The following is a 21,180-nucleotide window of genomic DNA, read 5'->3' on the forward strand; positions in this document are numbered from 1 at the left end:
ATATAACTATATTTTTGGTTGGTAAGGTAAGTTAATGTACATGTTAATTTATGAACTTACTAAGCTTTCGTAAAGCTTACTTGGTTTTGTTTCTTGTTTCTTGTAGTTCATATTTTGTGGAAAAAAGCTATTGAATCAAATATAGAGCTCACTCTATCAAGCTTTAGTATATGTAAACTTTGGGATTGTTTTTATTTTGGTTATGTGGCATGTATATAGTCTTGGTTGTGGTCATATGTTTTAAGTTCAAGTGATGATATTACAAAGGTTAAGAAATGGTTATTATGTAAATGTTGGTTTTGAAAGTGCATATGGTATACTTGGTTGAAATAAATGGTGTATGTATGTCTAGTGGTTGTTGTTGATGGTGTTGGTATATTTATTTGGTATATGTTCAATCTTGAATCATGTATAAGTTTGACAATTGGTAATGTTTGAATGATAGCTTGAAACATAGGTGGTAAATGATAGTTGAAATGTTTGGATCTATTAGGTTAAGTTGGATTTGTTATATGGTAAGTTTTGGCATGTTTAAAGGTAGTTGTATGCTTAAGGCTTAAAGATCAATTTTGGTTTGTGTAATGGTAAACATAGGCAAGTTTACTTTGATGTTATGTGAGATTGAATTAGAAGCACTATGTTTTGTAATTGAAATGATGTTTGGAAATGTTTTACAACTTGGTTGTGATGGTGCCAAAATGACATATTAGTTAGGCACTATTAGGAAGCTTTTGTGATATGTTTTGGTTGCAGCATTGTGGTGTTTTGAACATGGTTCCAAGTGTTTACAATGCATTTGAAGTTACATTAATGGTAGGTTAGAATTAAACTTATAAATGACATGTTTTGGGTTCACATGATTGAAGACACGACCGTGTGCCACTAGAAAAAAGGTTGTAATTAGGTTACATGGTCACAGTTGGTTACTGGCCCATTCGCATGGTCTTGTGACTTATGTTGGCTTTTTATACTTTGATCCACATGGTCTTAGTAAGTTACACGGCCTAACCACATGATTTACTCAATGTTACATGGCTTCAACCTGTCACATGGGTGTGTGACCCTTGTTTCACAATTTTACCTTTTTTTTAGAAATATTTAAATCTAGTCCTTAATCGTTTTCAGATTGATTTTAGAGCTTTTGTAAGCTCGATTTAGTCTCGATCTTATTGGAAATGCATAATTTATATGATGTATGAGAATTAATGATTATAACAAAAAGTTTGATGTAAAAATCTCTAGTTCTTGTTCTGTTGTTTACTGTAGCATCTTGTAATCCGTTTCCAATGACGGAGATGAGTGAGGGGTGTTACAGAAAGAATGAGTACAAACTATTAAGTAAGTAACTAATATTCCATTCGGTTGGGTTAAACTGGCATAAAAGTATTTAGGCAACAATGTTTCATTAAAAGCATGTATGAAAAGATCTTCGAGAATCTATCATAATTCAAAAATTAAATTTCATATCATAAACATATATAAGCAAAAACAAAATTTCTAAGTGTATATACATAATTATATGTGATACAACTTCTTTTACAAGCTATGGTTATCTTTACCTCGGTGACAAAGGTCGAAAACCACAATTACCCTAATGGCATGGGTCGAAATTATACAACTGTTCTAAATTGATGGTGCGATTAAAACCGATTTCTAAAAATGGAATGTATGTTAACATGACCATCATTTAACCTCCACTTGCAGGACCAGAGCATAACATATCAAGAGAAAATTTCTAAATACAGAAAGATTACACGTATCTTAACTTATACGAAACATATGCTACGTACAAAACATATTTTCAAAAGACATAATGACTTGTTTGACCCTCCAATTTTACAAAAAAAAAGTTATTTTAGCCATTCATTTAATTTTTCTCCTCTTTTAGCTTTTGGATTTGCATTGTTTGTTAAATTACCCCCAAAATGAAGAGAAATGTTAACGTATGTTAACTTTACTAACGTGGCATCCAATGTGGTGGCCCACATGTATCACATGTATTCCTCGTTTGCAATTAATTAATTTTAAAAAATAAACATATTTAAAATATTTTTAATAATTTATAATTTATAAAATTATTTTTATATTTTTTGAATTTTTAAATTTTATAAAATTAATTAATTGGCAATCCATATGTATTCCATGTCAGTAAAGTTAACAAATGTTAAATTTTCCATTTATTTTGGAGTGATTTGACAAACAACATTTCCAATTTAAAGGTTAAAATAAGTAAAAAATAAAATGGATAAATAAAATAACTTGTTTATAAAAAAGGTCAAACAAGTCATTATGACTTTCCAAAAGCATATTTCTTAATACATGCTCCACATGCCAAAACATACTACAATAGCATACGTGTTCCTAAAGGTTAAAGTTTACTACAAGTCCTTGTATTATATCATAAAGTTCATTTTAGTCATTATATTATAAAAAGGAACACTTTAGTCCCTGCACATCTGGAATGCTAATATTTTAGTCCCTACACATTAACTTATTATTAATGGGATGGTGTGGCTTAATGGTGGTTAATGTGGCATTAAAAAAATTAAATCAAATTAAAAAGCTAAATATTAGTTCCTATTAAAACAATTCATACCATTTAAAGCAAAAAGAATATTTTGTTATCAAAGAATATAACTTGCATCTCATATTACTAATTATCAATATAAAATAAAATTATATAAAAAATAATTACAAACTAACCTTACAAAATTCAAACTTGATTTTTAAAATCTAAAAGGAAAAGCAAATATGTTGATCTTCAATTTTGATTTCTAAGAGCTCTTTTTTTCTTAATCTTTTTGTTAAATCAATTTTATCTCTTCCGTATTGCTAAACAATTTTTTTCTCTCTATATTTATGTTATCTCTTGTTTTGCTAAACACAATTTTATTTCTCTTTTTTTTCTCTTAAATAGACGAAAATAATATTTTGGTCGGGGCTGCAACATTATATAAGGGGTTGGTGCCACCAAACAATTTAGCGGAACCCAGATTTTCAAATCGGTGCCGCCGGACACACCAGCAACATCTTCTAACATCGTCAAATTTTTTTTTGTTTTTTTAACTTTTTTTTCTGACAGGCTATTTAAAAAAAAATTAAAGTGGTGCAATTGACACACTAACGGCACCAATAATTTTTTTTCTTTTTTTCCCACCATAAAAATACATGTATTTTCAAAAATACATATCGGTATTACATGACACAATGGCGGCACTAATAAAAAGTTATTATTTTTTAAAAATGTTATGATAGTAGCATGATTGGAGAAAAGGTTAGGTGGTGCTGCCAATGTGTAAGGTGGTAACAAACACCATATTTTCGTAATTAATTTATTCTCTATCCCATCCTTATATTTTATTAATTTTAAATATTATTTATATATATATAAAAAAAGCCCCTTTCTCATTCATACATTAACACACTCATCAAAAGTTGCACAATAAAATTAACTTTTCAAACAAAACCAAAATTGAATGTCAACACATTTGTTAAACATTTTTATCTTGCTTTATTCCTCATTTAATAAATAATTAAAAAGATTAGTATTCTACGAGTAGATTTAAAAAAAATCATAATTTATCTTTTTTTTCTAATATTGTATTATACTAACTTCAATATGACAAACTTTATTATAAAATCTAAAAACTTACTAACAGTATTTCAATTAAAAATATAAAATTAAAAAAAACCCTAAAAACTCCGAATGGGGGAATACAGAAGTTTTGTAGAGAACGTCTCCATGGGAATTTTCTATGCTTTCTAGAAAGGTTGAATAAATGGAATTCCAAATTAATTTTCTAAACTGGAATCCAAAACTCCTTCCCTTAATTTTAATTGAGGTGATATATCATGTCATTAAAGTTTAAAAATATATTATTTTTCACTATTTTTTGATAATTTAAAAATTAAAAAATGTGAAAAATTAATTTGGGATTTAAAAAAATATTATTACGCCTTCTAAAATATATTGGTTATCTTTTATTAATGGACAAATTTTAAAATTATAAATTAGCTTTAATTTATTGTATAATTTGATACATGAGTTTAGATTTAATATAATTATACACATAAAATTTTAAATGTGATTCAAATGTATAAATAAAACTTTAATTTAATTTAATTGTACACATTTAAATATATAAATATACCAATTCATTTTTATTTTAAATAAATATAATTATTTGTATACATTATATAAATAGAAAATAAAATTATATAAATAATTATGTTAGTAATTTTTTAAAATTAAATCAAATCAAAATTTTATGTATAAAATTACGTAAAATCAAAGTTGATATATAAAATTAAAAAATTTACTTGTAATTTCATTATGAAATATTTGGTCAATAAAATAGTAATTTATGTGTGAATTATTTTATAAATTTATTTTAATTAATTTAGTATAAAATAATCATCAGGATTGAAATAGTTTTATAACTATAAAACTTAAATGTTCGAGAACATTAGGAAGTTTTTTTTTTTTTTTTTTACTATTTTTTTAAAAACTTTAGCTTAAATTGCAAAAGAAAAGAAACAGAAGGAGATACATTGACAAATAAAAAGAACCCCCGCCTACTGCTGTAGGCATCATTCAATAAACTTCCTTCAACGTCCTTTACTGTTTCTTCTTGTATTCGGTTTCTCCATTGCCAAACTCTCCCTCAAAGCTCAATCACTTTTTTCTTTTTCTTTTTCTTTCAAACGACAGAAATGAAGGTATGTAGTTCTAATACCCTTCTTTTGCATAAACCCTTTTTTAGCTGACGATCTTCTTCTCTTTTTTCAATCTTATTTGCAGAGTTTGAGTCCTTCAAATAATTTATATTTCTTCCTCCTCCATTTTTTTATTATCACAGTTTATTTCGCCTCATTGTCTTTCAGTCTCAAGGTAATCAAATCAAATACTTTGATTTAACATTTTTCTTTTTTCTTTTTTATTTTCATAAACCATGAATTTTAACATTTTGTTTATAAACTTTAAACAGATCGGGGAAACATGTTCTTCTTCTGGTAGTAGTAGTTCATGCGACTCCGGCTTAACATGTCAAACTTGCGCCGCAAATGGAAATACCCGACCCAGATGCACTCGGATTCAACCACTCAGCCCTACATCAAAGGTAAAGGCAGCCCTCAATTTCGTGTTATGACTTGTTCCTTTCTCTCTCTCTTTTTCTTTCTTTTTTTTAATGTTTAATTTTATTGAGTTTTTACATTTATTTGGATTTGGTAAATGGTTAGGTAAAAGGTTTGCCATTTAACAAATATTCTTGGCTCACAACTCACAACTCTTTTGCACTCAAAGGGGTAAAGTCTGAAACTGGATCCTCTATTATTGCACCCACTAACCAGGAAGACACCATCACCAATCAACTTAAGGTAAGACTTAGTAAATTATTTATTTTTTATTATTTTTTTCATGATTTTCTCCTTGTTTCAAAACATCAGTTTTTTTTAATGAAAATAAATGTGTCATGTTGCATTGGTCCATAGGTTACTTTCAATGACATATTGTTTTTCGGTTATTTTATTAAATGACTGAAATACCCTTGATAATAATAGATTATTGCTCTTTGGTTTAATTATTGTGAACTGTGTTTATAAGGGTATTTTCGTCTCTTAGTGTAGATAGCAACAGAAAGATAGGAAAAAGAAATAGAATGACTATTAATGTAAATATAAATTTAATATAAGAATGATATATTGATGATGTATTATGCCAATTTTTACACACTGGTTAATTTGTGTTGTGGCAGTGTAAAGTGTATACCCAGCTGTGCCTGTGCTTTGATTGAAAATTAAGCATAATTTTATATGATTGATGAGTTGTTAAATGTCTTTTGATTAAAATATAAGCTTTCCAGCTAAATCCTTCCCCCTGCATTTCACATTTAACATGCACTATGATTAGTAAGGACCCCAGAGCATAAAATTCCCCACCATCACGTCACGACAGATTATTTTGCTTTTTTATTTTAAATTTATTTAGTTTTATTTCTTTGGACTGAATCATCAATTTGTTTTCTAATAGACTTGATTTGAAAGTCCAAGAAGATTTAACTTAGATTTTGGTACCCTTTTCTAGCATTGCTTTTATTTGATTAAAGATTGGATTGAATTGGTTTAATTTACTAAGAAATGGATCTTCTTCTAGAATGGGGTTCGTGGACTTATGCTGGATATGTATGACTTCAATGGTGATATATGGTTATGTCACTCCTTTGGTGGCCAATGCTTCAATGCCACAGCATTTGTAAGTTCGATTGGTGCTTAAATTTCTTATATATTTCTAGAAAAAAATAGTTTATAACTTTTTTAGCTGATTGTCAATGATTTGTTTTTTATTACCTCCAGCAACCTGCCATTAATGTGCTCAAAGAGATACAGGCGTTTCTAGAGGCAAATCCATCTGAGATTATCACCATATTTATTGAGGACTATGTGGTATCCCCACAAGGCTTAACAAAGGTTTTCAATGCATCTGGTTTGAGGCAGTACTGGTTCCCTGTTTCAAAGATGCCTAAGAATGGTGAAGATTGGCCCACAGTGGACGAAATGGTCAAGCAGAACCAACGACTTGTAGTTTTCACTTCCAAATCAGCTAAAGAGGCTTCTGAGGGGATTGCTTATGAATGGAGATATGTTGTAGAAAACCAATGTGAGTTCCACTTCTATTTCACTTTCACTGAATCGGGATTTAGTTCAGTTGGTTCATGCAGGTACTCATAAGAGCTGACATTCAGCAAGTTTAGGTTCGAATCTTAGCAAATTTTACGTTGTGATTAGATGTAAAAGGTCGTTTTGATGTGAAATTGCAGATGGAGATGATGGGATGAAGGCTGGTTCCTGCCCAAACCGTGCTGAGTCATCTCCTATGAATACAAAATCAAGATCATTGATTCTTCAAAACTATTTTCCTACTAATCCGAACGAGACAGCAGCTTGCGCAGAAAATTCAGCTCCACTGGTAAAGATGCTGGACACTTGTCATAAAGCAGCTGGAGATCGCTGGCCAAACTTCATTGCTGTTGATTTTTACCAGGTTCTTCAACTGAAACCTAATCTTTTACAACCTCTTTACTAATGATTCAGTAAGTTGTATCTGTCTTCAAAACCGGGTTTAGGAACTTCATTGATTTTGTTGCAGAGGAATGATGGTGGAGGAGCCTCGGAAGCTTTAGATGTCGCCAATGGTCATCTCACTTGTGGCTGTGACAATATAGCCTATTGCAAGGTATGTAAACAATTTAATAAAGCGATGTCAAGGTGAGTGCCTAGGCAGGGCAAAAAGCCATTACTGCTTCAGTCACCTTAGGCAAGGTGACTTCAATCAGGCTTTTTGGGCGCCTTTGCTGCAAAGCCAAGCGCAAGAAAAGCTCACTTCACTAAAGAGTCGTTCTATTCTCCTGTATATTGCGACTTTTAAAAGAAAATTATAATAAATTGCTTTTTTCATTAACTAGTGATCTAATTTTGTTATATAAAAACCTAGTTAACTCTAAAAACTTTTCAATATAACCTTGCAAACAAACAAATCCTTCTTATACTGTTTTATTTTACATTACATTAAGTAAATTATTAAACTTATACTATTAAACAATGTTTTGAAATTTATAAATTGAACTATATTAAAATTTATCCCTTTTTACTGATTAATTAATACTTATTAGGTACATGTGTTTTTGTATATATATACACACTTGCGCCTTGGCTTACTAGGGCAAGTGTTCTTTTGCACCTTGCGCCTCCGGTTATATAAAGGTCCTAATGCTTCGAGTTCGCCCAGCACACTAGACAGCATAAATGCAGCTTAACTGATGATTCTGAATACACTCTTTGTTCCTTTATCAACCCTTTTTATCATGCACTTAGACCATTGATTGTTGTATTTGGCAGGCCAATGCTACATCCGGCACCTGTGAAGTCCCTCCAATGTCACCTCCTCCACCGGCTGCCACCACTCAAACCACCACAGAAAATCCTTCAGCGTCTAACTCCAACATTGCTAACACGGATGCCAGACCTCTCCAATTGCGGTGGTTATTGGCCACAATTTTGACCAAACTCCTATTGTTACAGTTATGGTAAATCACCAGTTTGCCTGTTTAAAATTTATTTTTAGTTTGTAAGATTCGAGTCACACGGCTGTTGTTTCACAGAGCAACTCCTGAGCGTCTTCTTTAGGTTCTTGTTGTTAATGCACCTCTGCTTCTCATTTGTTATATAAAATAATATTAATATATTGCTCCAATTTCATTTGACATTTTTATTAGCTTTGTTTGACTTCTTAATTCACCATACCAACAATGCGACCAAAAGATACAGGGTCCAGCTGTAGGAAGAAATTCAGGCTTGTAAACATGTGGACTGTCTGAGAAGCATATATATGAAACCATTATAATGTTTTGTCCCACCATTATTAAGGCAATGCTGCATTTTTGGCTGCATATATGAATATAAACAATACTTTAAACGCTATTATGGCATGGGACAATAACACCTATAGGATCGCCTGAGCTAATAGGTGGTCCGGCTATAGGCTACAGTTTTCTTAGGTTCCCTCTATTCATGAAGATTGGAGTAATAAGATGTGTTAATGTAGGGACCTTAGTTGTATTAATGATAGGACCATCCAACTACTGCGACTCAATGTGCAAAGCCTATGGTCATACTTCATAAATGGGCTCAAATAGCTAACAAAATGGCAGTAATGATTTGGTAGATGGGTGCTGATAATAATCATCCAGAATTCAATTTGTATTGTTGAAAATTCAATCGTTCAACAGCAATTTGATTCTGAATAACATGCTTAAACTTAATGTTCACTGCCCCTCCTACAAAACAAACTTGATCAAAATGATTGATTTGGACATCCTTCAATTTAATATCGGTTATCGCACGGAAGCCATTCACAGGGCAAGAAACATAGAAGAGCAATTTACCAAAAAACAAAAAACAAAATGGATCATGTAATTGCCATTTCAATATATAAAACAAGCAACTTAGAATCTGCGATTCACCTGAAATGGTTTCAGATTATATTCAGGGCTTTTCTTCTTTACATTCCCAATGCCACGAACTCATGATTGTGCACTGTTAGGATGTATTGCATCTTCATGGCCATCTGAGTTGGCTACCTTTTTCTCGTTGGATTCATTCTTCGTACTGTTACAATGTGCCTGTCCTGCATCCCTTCCGGCTCTACTATCCTGAAATAAGTTGCTTAGACAAATGAATCAAAAGGGTTCCTTTAGCTTCAAAATTCAATTTGAATCAGGTGACCATGTTCCTCTCTACATCTAACGGTCACAACTTTCAGCATCATGAAAAAATGCGTTATAGTTCATGATCGCAGACCAGAAAATATAAGCTGTATGAAGAGGGAAATTATAAAATATATCCATAGCAAGGAAAAAGGAGCAACTGTTCACTAAACATACATTCTGCCCTTCCAAAGCCGATTTCACATGAACTCTGCAGCCACCTTTGATGTTTGTATTACTCATATTGTGAATTTTAGAGAACACTTCTTCAACAGTTTACTACACATGCATTTTGCTCAAAATTCTTTTATGGAAATAATCACATTCGCTATATTTTAAAACTTTTAAGATGCGACTAAATTCATTAAATTTGTTACGACTGCATTCCTTATATGCAGAAAGTGCTACACTGAACTCGCTTGAAACATATTTGCAGATATTGTGCACTTACATCTTTGAAGGGGGATTCTTCAGCTTCGAGCATATGTATGATATGGCCCATCTTTGGTCGCTTTTGCGCATTTGCATCTACACAACGTAAAGCTACAAGTAGAGCTCGCTTCAGTGCTCTAGAAGTGGGTTTCTCAGGTAGCTTGGGATCCAATACTCCCTCTGGATTCCTGTTAGCAACCATCTTCTTAAGCCATTCAATTAAGTTCACCTGGAAATTCTTGACTTTCAATCAAAAAGCAACATGGGAAAGCAAGAAGGAAGCCTAAATAGCATTTCTTTTTTCTGATAAAACAATCATCTTTTGCATATTCAACCAACAAAATGATATAGGATACATGGTACAAACCTCTTCTGGAGGCCGGCTGTAATCAACTGGGTTCCTCCCGGTAATTATTTCCATAATAAGAATCCCAAAGCTATACACATCACTTCTTTCGTTCAGCATGCCGGTGCTAGCATATTCAGGAGCTACATAGCTACAAAAACCAAAACTATGTGACCAAATACACAAAAATCACACCAGCAGGCAGAATGAAAGGGAAGCATTTTACAAACCCAAATGTCCCCATGACTCGAGTTGTAATGTAGCTGCTCTCAGAGCCCAAGAGCTTGGCTAGGCCAAAGTCTGAAACCTTGGGGTTCCAACCCTTGTCGAGTAGGATGTTGCTTGATTTAATATCACGGTGAACAACTTTAGGCTCAAGTCCCTCATGAAGGTAAGCTAACCTAATAAACAATTCAGTCAGAAGAAATTAAACAATGTAAGAAGAAAACAGCATAAATAAAGCGGAAATGAAGGTTTCATTAGATCTCGATCAAACCCTTTCGCTGTTCCCAGGATGATATTCATCCGAATGTCCCAAGTAAGAGGGCTGCAAGGTCCTACATCCCCATGAAGCCACTGCTCTAAATTTCCATTATTTACATACTCGTATACCAGCATCCTAACAATAAGGCAAACGAAAAGGTAAATGCCATTTAGTTACAGAGTTATAGAAAGGGATGCCGAAGCACTGATAGGCAAAAACAGACTTACCTGTGAGCTCCTTCAGCACAGTAACCTAGCAACCTGACTAAATTCTTATGCCTAACTCGTCCAATTGCCTCTACTTCAACTTTAAACTCCTTCTCAGCTTGTCCCCTGCACATTACCACATGCTTCATTTCACTAACAATGCCACTAATTTCTCCAATACGTAGGGATACAAACAATTGATTAAATAAAATCACCTGTTGTTGAGCAAGTTCTTGACAGCAACCTGAGTGTTATCCTCCAAAATACCATGGTAAACAATCCCATACCCACCCTCACCTATCACTTTCTCATCTGCAAACCCATTTGTTGAAACCTCAAGCTCTCTCAGGGTATACCAATGTCCCCATCCCAAATGTGAAACTTCAGGCGCCGCTCCTGCCACGTAATCAGCACGTGCCTCGCCACTTGTCTGTGGAGATAAACCTGGGTAGGAAATTCTATGATCTTTTCCAATCTCAATGTGAATTCCATGATAACCAGTTGGACTCTCCTCTTCAAGAGGCAGAAGCAAGGCCTGTCTCTCAATACCAGTACTTGGGTCAGGGTCGGCTTGAATTTGAGTCCTGTGAGGCTTGGGTGGGTCGATTTTGATCTCCTGGATCTCTTTGGAAACAACTGGGATTCCTGGTTTCGAACAAGGCTTACGTTTAGTTCGTTTAGAAGCAAGCCAAAGTGAAATTAGGAAAAGGAAGAGAACAAAAGCTGCTCCTACACAGACACCAAGAACTACCCATAATCGTAAACCGAAAATCGAGGTTGTCTTGGATAGTTGGTCGGCCATAAACCCAGTTTTCCGACCAGACATCTGAGACTGATCCTACGTTCAAGAGAACAAATGTTGCAAACAAATCCGATGCATGTTAAAGTCACTTATAGGGGCTATAGCAAAGTGGCTACAGAGGGGGAGAGAGAGAGTAAAGGGAATGAAAAAGATTAGTAGCAGGTGGCATGATGGAACCTTTTACATAGTGGAATCGAATAAAATGAAAAAGGAGCCGGTTATATAGGTAAATAAATTTTGGGATGAGGTTGATTTTAAGTGTGTTAGAACTAGGAAGTACTGCAAGAAGTGGTAGTCCAAAAAGGAGAGTAAACCCTCAGGATGAACAACGCGTTTAAGTAATAATTTTGTACATAAAGATTTTCGCTTTTTCTGAATCTTTGCTAACGTTCTACTAAAAATACATCAGTTTCAAATCAATGGGGGTTAAATTTAGGAAATGAAGGTCAGTTTTATTGCTTTTTAAGCATTTTTTATCCAATAAAAGAAAATAATGTATTTGTCTAATTTAAATTTAGATAATACTTATCCAATAAAGCATATCTTCCTTTCCATAGTTTTCATATGCGAGCTAAGGTGAAACTTTAACATCTATAATCCAAATAAGTGTCTAGATTATGTTGTAATATAGTAGTTTAAATCTATTGGTTTAGGAAAGCAAAAGATTACCATGTCTGGTTACTATCCAACAACATTAAATATTGGTTGAAATGAGGGTGTGGGTGGTTAGATTTTGGACACACTTGACTAGCACAGCATTGTCTGAGACTTGTGGAACTGTGCTCCATGGGTTGTCCAGCCATCCCATCAGTAATCAATATACTAAGAAGGAACCTGCTTCTCCAATAGTAAGATGATTTTGGAGCCATAATCTTGGATCTTTATCTTATTTCTGCTACTAATAGAATCTTACCGTTTAAGATCTCGTCTGTTGTTTTTCACGCCCTTTCGGCGGAATCTCTATTTACTATGTTACTATTTTTGGCAACCATCAAACAATGTAATACACCCAACGCAACTTCAGCTTAGCCCAAAGCTTCCAACTACAGCCAATCATCTTAACTCGTAGTAGGGCTATTGTCAAAGCCCAATCGCAAATATTTACAACAGTTTGGTTCACCTGAATAGTACAGTAAAACCAATGTTTGGTTGGAATGAATCTCATTCCATGGAATGACCTATTCCCACTTTATTACATGCAGTGTTGTAATAGTCATTCTTTCGAGGATATCTAAGAATGGCTATTATAGGTCTCCACCGAATAGAAAAATATATATACAATTTTATCCTCATAAAAACCAATCACAAGCCCAACAAAAAAGATAGAGAAAAGGATGAAGAAGAGAAGAGAGGCTGACTCTGACATTGGAGACAAAATTCACAGGAGAAAATAATAATAATAAAGTTTTAAACTCCCAAAAAAATCATAAAAATTACCATGCTCTTCAAAACACAAGCATGCAAACATCTCAAAAACATGCATGTTCCTCAAAACACAAACTCTCGTATGGTGTTATTACAACCGACGGTCATGTGGATCTTGTAGATGAAAGAAAAACAAAGATAGAAAAAGAGGGAAATCTTCATGGATTTTGGTTGGATTATTCAAAAATAATGGGGTAATAGATTTCTAGATTTTTTCGAAAAGGAGATTATGGGTGAGTTTGGATGAGCGATTGAGTGTGGCACGTTTAGCTTAATTTTGTGTAACACCTCAAAAATTTGAATATTTGGTTTGTTAAATTTTGTCATAAGTGTCTGTTTTAGTGGTTAAGGGCCAGGATTGTGTGTTAGAGGTCTTGGGTTTAAATCTATCTTTTGAGAAAATTCAGTTATTTTTGCTCATAGTTTTACCTTTGTTTATTCGGCTTAAATATTATTTTCCTTCAACTTGTGATAAAATGATATTGTTTTAACTGGTAAGGTATTAGTTTACCTTTTGGTCTTAAGTTCAAATCCTTATAAGAGCAAGCAAAAATAATTATTGTTATTATTCAATCTGTTTCACATGGTTAAATTTGTTTGGTTGACTTTTTTCTTTTGCTTTGCTGCAAAGCAAGATCTTTCTTAATGATGAATAAGATTCTGAGATGGTTGTTTTGTTGGATTTGTAATGTGAAGTGAAAGCTTTATTGTTATAAAGTGGGATTGTCAAATGGTTGCTACTTTTGGTTGGTTTTCTGGTACGAAATAAAAAACTTTCTTATTGTAAAACAGGATTGTGAGTTAGTTGCTACTTTTGTTGGTTTTCTTATATAAGACCAAAGCTTTCTTGTTATAAGATAGGATAATGAACGATTAATCTTAATTGTTTAGTTTGTTTTCATGTATGGATCCAAAGCTTTATTCATGCAAAGAAGGATTATGAACTAGTTACTTGATTGGTTATGCTTAAGCTTGAGTAAGTTACAAGATTTCCTGTTGCATTTAATTTGAGACTTTTGGCTCAAAATATTATAAGGCATCCACGAAGGTGGATATCATTGTGGCAAAAATAAAAAACCATAACTTAAGTTTATTGAAATATTCTAAAAGTTCTAGCTAGAGCTTGACATGTTAAGGTGGTTGAGTTATGATTTTTACTCAATTCCCACGAATGATGCTAATTATGTTGGAAAAATCTGATTATGAATATGGTTTATTGTTAGAATAGACTTTACAAATTTTCAAAACTGATTTAGTTTGTGATATTTATAGTATTAAACATTCTTGAAACACCCCTTACACGACTTGACCGTCGGGTCCGAACTACAGGATGTCACATTCGTTGTTGGATAAACTACCGTCAAACACACCGTAAATAAATCATTCAAACATTCAATCATATCATAAACACGTTCACATTATGTTACACAGTTAAATTTGAACCTTAATTGTAACACCTTATACTCGATCTGGTCACCTGAGCTATAAGGTATTACAATTGTTAAACATCATTATCATACAATAAATCAACATAAATAATCAACTACATCATAAAACATTAATAATACAAGTAATATATCATTTTTAAGCAAAGACCTAGCCTTAATTGAGCTTATAAAGCTCTTAAACCAACTTGGGAACAAATTTGGACTAATCTAAAAATTTTATGAAAAGATACGTGAAAAGCGAAAACAAAGGTCACATAGCCATGTGGCTAGGCCGTGTGGTGCTATGACATGGTCTTGTTGCCTAACCGTGTAACAGACTGATGCCGTGTAATCCTGAGTCACATGGTCGTGTAACAGACTATGGCCATATGGATCAACCTGCACCTAAATTCAACAGACGACATGGTCGTGCCCTGCACCTGTGTATGGCACACAGCTGTGTGGTAAGCCGTGCCACAAATCATGTGCACCTAAACATGCCTTCTAAACTAAGCAATCACACCTAGGTTTACTTATGCCATATGTCATGCAATACCAATCATTTTAACCTATTCAAATGCACCAAGAACCTGCCAAAATATACTAAATAACATACAAGAAACATCCAACCTAAGTGCCTAACCAATATACTGTCATTGGCACCACAATTCAAACATTTTCATTAACTAATCAAGCATAAACATACCTAACATTTCATACTTATTAAATCATCAAATCAACATCACTTTCTCATGACCACATTCATCAAACAAAGATCACCTATTAAGCAAATACACAAGCAATGATTCATAACCAAGATAACATGATAGATACCAAATAGGCTTATACCAACACAAGCTACCAAAACAATCATTATAACTTACAAACTTGTACACTTAGTTCATATACCAAATGGCACAAAACATAAACAAGTACTTGTAAACATACATTTCCAAAACCCTATTTATATGCCACTTATAATTGGGCCAAAATAAGTAAATAGCTACCAAAAGAGTTGGTGAATAATGTGGTCCCCAAAGACGATTCAATCGATAGCTCGAATATGACAATCTACATGGAAGAAAACAAAATGAGGTAAGCTTACTTAAAGCTTAGTAAGTTCATAAAAATAAACATCACTTGCCTGTCATCTAAGGCATACCGTTTAAAATTTACATATAGCTAGTATTCCTTGTTTCACATTTCCTACCATATCAAATGGTTAGATATGAACATATAACATCATCAAGATCTTAAGCTAGCATCACTCACATGCCAAATAACCATCAATAAGAATATAACTTTTCATACTATAGGATTTCATTTCTATTCATTTCATTAATTATTTTACCTGGAGAACTATAGTAAATTAACTTTGGATACACGAGAAATAATGCTCACACAAGCTGCCAATGGGGACATTAACCATTACTCGATGTTGCTCACACAAGTTATTAAGAATATGCAACAAATGCTAGATTCTAGCATCAGTGTGGTATATTGCTTGATAGTATAACATCGGCACAAAGTGTATGATAACTGTAACATCGGCACAAAGTACCTAATAACCATAATCACCAGCACATAGTGTCTGAAACACCCTAATAACATGTCATTTGTATCCTAATCATTCACTAAGATCACACGGGCCTTAACTTATATATCACAATCTTTTCATCTTTATAACATAATACCATGTTCAACTTAATCATATACACTTCATATGTTTATACAATTCAATTCATACATATACATTTACCATGCTTTACAAATCAATCTTTCATTTTCCATTTTCATTACTTACCTGAAAACACCATGTCAAATATATGTATATTCACGTATGAAATTTGAATTCAAACAATCAATAACCTAATAAACCTAATACAAACTTACCTAAACAAAACAGCAACAAAAACCACACTGGGGATTACTCGACAACTGTCCTTTATTTGATGCTATCAACTAGTTGATTTATTTCTTGATCTATATATAATAATTTAGCGCAATTAACCAATTAAAATATTTTAAAATATCCAAATTCATATATTTAACCCTTTAACAACATTTTACATTATTACCCTAAATGTTTGCCTTTTATTCAATTTAGTCTCTAAAACCAAAACTTACACATTTATTAAAATTAAGCCCAAAACTCTTGTGTCAAATTCTATATAGTCCCTTAACAACTTATAAATAATTAAATTTTACAATAATTACATGTAAAATTAAATATTTATCAATTTAGTACTTGAACTCAAAACTACCTAAAATTTATTTACAAATAGTCCTATTTAGCAACCAAACTCTTAGATTTGTCATTCAACTTCATAAACATCTAAAAACCCTTAATGAAAATTTTCAAAACCTTTAACAATTTTACAAAATAGTCCCTCAGTTAGCTAGATTAAGCTATAAAAATCTCAAAAACATAAAAAATTACTAAAAACGAGCTTCAAAAACATACCATGCAAGATGTAAAAGCTTGGCCGAAACCTAGTGTTCTTTATCAATAGAGAAAACGGTGGTAAAAGGTTAAAGAGGATGAAAATAAAATGGCTACTAAACTTTATTTTAGTCTTATTACATATTAACATTATTTTAATATAAATTAACTTAAAATTTTATGTAAAAATTAATTAATAGCCATCCACTTAAATTACTTAAGGTTTAATTACCTTTTAAAGCCCTCACTTAATGTTTTTTATAACCATTAGGCTCATATAAACTAATAGTATTTAACTTTTTCATCTTTTTATGATTTAGTCCTTTTTACTTAATTAACTATTCAAACACCAAAATTATTAGACCAAATTTTAATATGACACCCTAATGACCTAAAAAATATTAAATAAATAATATTTACTAACTCACTAGTCAGAATTGTGGTCTTGAAACCACTGTTTTCGACACCACTACAAATAGGTTGTTACATTAATTGAGCTTACGAAAGCTCATTTATTGAACTGAGCATGAAATAGGACCAAATTGTAAAGTTTTGAATGTTAAGGGTCAATGTCGTGACGTCAAGTCCTCTACGTCGTGATATCGCCAAACAGTTTGTCACGTCGTGACCTAAGGACACTTGACGTCATGACGTGACTCACTATCGACCGACCTTATGACAAAGAATGTCGCTCGTTGGGACGTGGACTCTGTATTTGGTAGAAATGAATCATTTGGTACCTATTTCAAAACTCACAACTAAACCTATTAAAGAACATCTCATTTGATCACTCAAGAACATGCCAAATACATACATTTCCTACTGAAACATGTCATTTACCAATTCAAAATGAGTTCAACTATTACAAATCATATAAATGTCTTCCAAACCAACCAACACGAAACTTATCTATGCCAAATTCATATTCAAACATGCCTAATAGTTCAAGCGTCATTGTTCATATCCTTAACAAGTGAATCATCACATTGCTCACCATTCAAACCTAAACAATTCGATATCATTTCATCTAACAATTTGGCTATGAAACTCCAAGCATTACCAATGCTACACCCTATCAAAACATGTCATTTCAAACACCATACATTTCTCAAACATATCAACAAAAAATATGCCATTTCAAATAGGCACCGACCATTGCCAAATCATTCCTTTGAATCATATATCAAGGTAACATTTAAACTTCAGTTCAAACATACTAGGTACTGGTAAAAAAAGCTTACACAAGTATACATATTCACATATAGATACATACACTTCAAGACACCTAAATACATGCGACAACTCGGGACTTAAAATGATAAAAAAAACTACCGGTTCAAAAACGAGATAGTGTGAGCTTCAATGTCGATCCGACTTGACTTGTTCCACAAGGTGATCTACGAAAAAAAAAAGGAAGACAACAAGGTAAGCATATATGGTGCTTAGTAAGTTCATATAGGAGCTAAAACTTATTTTGATCAATTAAACATAATAATTATTCAATAAGCTATCAAATTGTCTTTCCTTAGCACTTGAGTATATATCTATACATGTAACAACATTTCAAATCGAAAATGTTAGATACAATCTCAAATCATAATACCATCAACATTTAAAACATAATCACTTAGCAATCTGTATATCAAATTACATCAATACCATTTCATTTTCAATTCATAATCTAATTTCCATTTTCAATCATTTTGTCACATCCCAAAATTCGACCTTGTAGTTTTAGGTTAGTGAACTGGGTTTTGTCGATTTGGGGAGAGATTAATTCTCAAAAAGTATATCTAAAATTAGGTTCAGGAATTCAAAATTAAGTAACCAGAAAATATTTTCCTTAAAATGGCTTTCAAAATAAAAAATAAATTTTAAAATGAAATGAGGAAAAAGCTTTTAATTAAAAAGGACTAATTTGAAAATAAGGCAAAGTTGGGAGTTGCCCACAAGTAATTTGACCAAAAATTAAAAGAGTTGGGATTTGGCAGAATTTTTACGCGTGAGCCACCGTTCTTCCCTCTTCATTGTTTGATATTTGAAAATTTTGCAAACACCAAAATTTTCTATTCACTCTCAATTTTAACGAAAGTTATAAAAAATGTCACCAATTTCTTCATTATTTTTCTATTGGATTGTCAAAAAATTCAATCTTCGGTTCATTTTTCTTCACCAAGCAAGGTAAGACTTTGTTTCTTGACTACGTTTTCGTGTATCATGTTTTTACAAATAAAGGTTTGATTCTTTGGAATGAGTTTTTATTAGTTTAATGGATTATATCAAAAATTGAAGTCAATAATGGTGAAATTCAAAATTCCAAACTAAAATTTGGTTTCTAAGTGATTTTTAACTTATTTGATTTGATTAAAAGGTTTCTAATCTTACTTTTACCAATCATTAAGAGATTTGAAAGATTAACGATTTTTCTTCAAGATGTTCATGAATGTCGAATTTTTTGAAAATTTTAAATATAGATTTCTAGGTATTTTAATGGTTTGGATTTGTTCTAAAGTGACTAATTAGATATATAGAATCGATTTCAAGCAACGAAAACAATATTGAATTAAGAAATAAAAGTTTTAGCTTAACTAGTCAAAATCTTTGGATTAAGAGGAGCTAGATCGTATCTGCGTTTTTATTTTATTTTGTGGTGTTCGTGGCTACTAATGACATATATGTAATTTGTGTATTATGTATGAGAAGTATCAGATCTGTCGAAGCCCTCTACGAGCAAGTCAAAAGGCAAGGCAAAGCTTATTTAAGCTTTCAGCTAGCAAGTGAAAGCAAGATCGGTGAGTGTTCCAGAGTCACTGCTAGTATGTGCAATTCATAGTGTTAATCGGCGGACTTAAGATTACCTTAAACCCCTATCCTAAATTCTGAAAGTAAGTCTTTCCTATACATTTTTCCTTATTTGTAAAATCATGCCTAAGTAGGATGAGTTGTGATATATGATGCTAATGTAAAAAGTAATATGTGAAAATATATTAATCTGATATGTGAACTACTGATTTTTAGTGCACACCTATGAGGTTTGATATATGATAGCTCAATGAGCACTACTGTGGCACTTGTGAGTGCAATTAAATGTGTACCCGATAAGCATGTGTTGTGTATGAGGTTGTGATGTGAAACTGATGAATATGAACAGAGGTTATGTGTATTAAAAAAGTAAATAAATATGTGTAATTTTGGATATTTTGGCATTGTGATCTCTTGAAGCCATTAGGTATAGTTGGCATGTCATAAGATTGTAAGTACTCACCTTTGTGTTTTGTGATCAAGCGATTGAGGCCTTGGGATAGGATAGAGAGATGAGGCCATGTTGAGTTATGCTTCATTCAACTGGACATGTTTGGTTTGTTGGAGAGTGTTTAGCTTAATGCTACACTTATTGAGACATGTTAGACTCTTTGAGTGATTGGTGTGATGGAGATCTGTTTATCCAATATGTGGTGATTGAGTCCACATATATGTTTCATAGTCTCAAGATGTCAATTTATCATTATTTGAAATATATGAGCTATGACGTGTGTGATTATATGTAAAAATATATTCTAACCTCGTGAGATAATGAAGCATGAAAATGATTTTTTGACTTGATGAAAATGAATTTACGAATGTGGCTTAGTATACTCTTGCTTAACTTATGCTATTGTGTACACTTAGTAATAGTTCTGAACATTCACTAAGCTTGTTTAAGCTCACACTCTTAACTTAAATTCTGATGATAGGTAGCACATTCGAGGAGTGTGAAGCGGCTAAGAAAGTGATCCATTCAAGGCATAGCATTTGAATATGTTTTTTTTGGTTCAAACACTTGAAAATAAATGCAACTAGACCTTTTGAACTGTTATTTTGGATTTGGAACTAAGATTTGTGTTTATTTTTGTTATGGATGATGCACATTATGCTTGCTTGATATACTTATTTTTAAGGAGGCTGTGAAGTGGTTGAAATGTGATTTAATGGATAGAATAATATACTACAACTTTTAGCATGTTTCAATTGACCAAATAGTTCAATTTGTGCATATAGGTTCTTTAGAAAAGCATGGTATGTCAGTTTGGTAAGTTGAGTATTTGCTTTTGAGCCTAAAGATATATGCAAGTATGTATTGTTTCTTGGTATGTCAAATTATGCTAATATATGATATAGTATGTTTAAACCTATTTAGAATATTGATTGAAACGCAATATGACTTGTGTGGACTGAGTTTAGACCTTCAATACACGAAATGGTAAGTGAGGAACCTATCCCAGATCACGTCATGGCGAGGTAAATCACATGTTCACGACGCGACTCATTGTTTGTTTTGGGTTATTTTGCTTTCTTTGCAATCTAGTCCTAAA

At 32.4% G+C, this 21,180-nt stretch overlaps 2 protein-coding genes across 3 annotated transcripts; one reads left to right on the forward strand and one right to left on the reverse strand.

Moving 5' to 3' along the window:
* Positions 1 to 4,517: 4,517 nt before the first annotated feature.
* On the forward strand, positions 4,518 to 8,240 carry LOC107897900 (PI-PLC X domain-containing protein At5g67130). Of its 2 annotated transcripts, XM_016823498.2 has the most exons (9): positions 4,518 to 4,719; positions 4,802 to 4,891; positions 4,989 to 5,120; positions 5,242 to 5,379; positions 6,155 to 6,253; positions 6,355 to 6,658; positions 6,819 to 7,042; positions 7,148 to 7,234; positions 7,897 to 8,240. In XM_016823498.2, the coding sequence occupies exons 1-9, from the start codon at positions 4,714 to 4,716 to the stop codon at positions 8,086 to 8,088; spliced, it is 1,272 nt and encodes a 423-aa protein (XP_016678987.1). In that variant the 5' UTR covers positions 4,518 to 4,713; the 3' UTR covers positions 8,089 to 8,240. The 2 variants fall into 2 exon arrangements, with proteins under 2 accessions (XP_016678987.1, XP_040937517.1); XM_041081583.1 differs by lacking the exon at positions 4,518 to 4,719 and having other exon boundaries at positions 5,306 to 5,379.
* Positions 8,241 to 8,730: 490 nt separating this feature from the next.
* LOC107897891 (probable serine/threonine-protein kinase At1g01540) lies at positions 8,731 to 11,838 on the reverse strand. Its single transcript, XM_016823486.2, has 7 exons — positions 10,947 to 11,838; positions 10,753 to 10,857; positions 10,538 to 10,660; positions 10,272 to 10,442; positions 10,063 to 10,192; positions 9,715 to 9,924; positions 8,731 to 9,209 (listed from the first exon to the last, which is right to left on the reverse strand). The coding sequence occupies exons 1-7, from the start codon at positions 11,555 to 11,557 to the stop codon at positions 9,081 to 9,083; spliced, it is 1,479 nt and encodes a 492-aa protein (XP_016678975.1). The 5' UTR covers positions 11,558 to 11,838; the 3' UTR covers positions 8,731 to 9,080.
* Positions 11,839 to 21,180: the final 9,342 nt, after the last annotated feature.

This window comes from Gossypium hirsutum, chromosome A11 (genome assembly GCF_007990345.1).
Source record: "Gossypium hirsutum isolate 1008001.06 chromosome A11, Gossypium_hirsutum_v2.1, whole genome shotgun sequence".
Classification (NCBI taxonomy): Eukaryota; Viridiplantae; Streptophyta; class Magnoliopsida; order Malvales; family Malvaceae; genus Gossypium; species Gossypium hirsutum.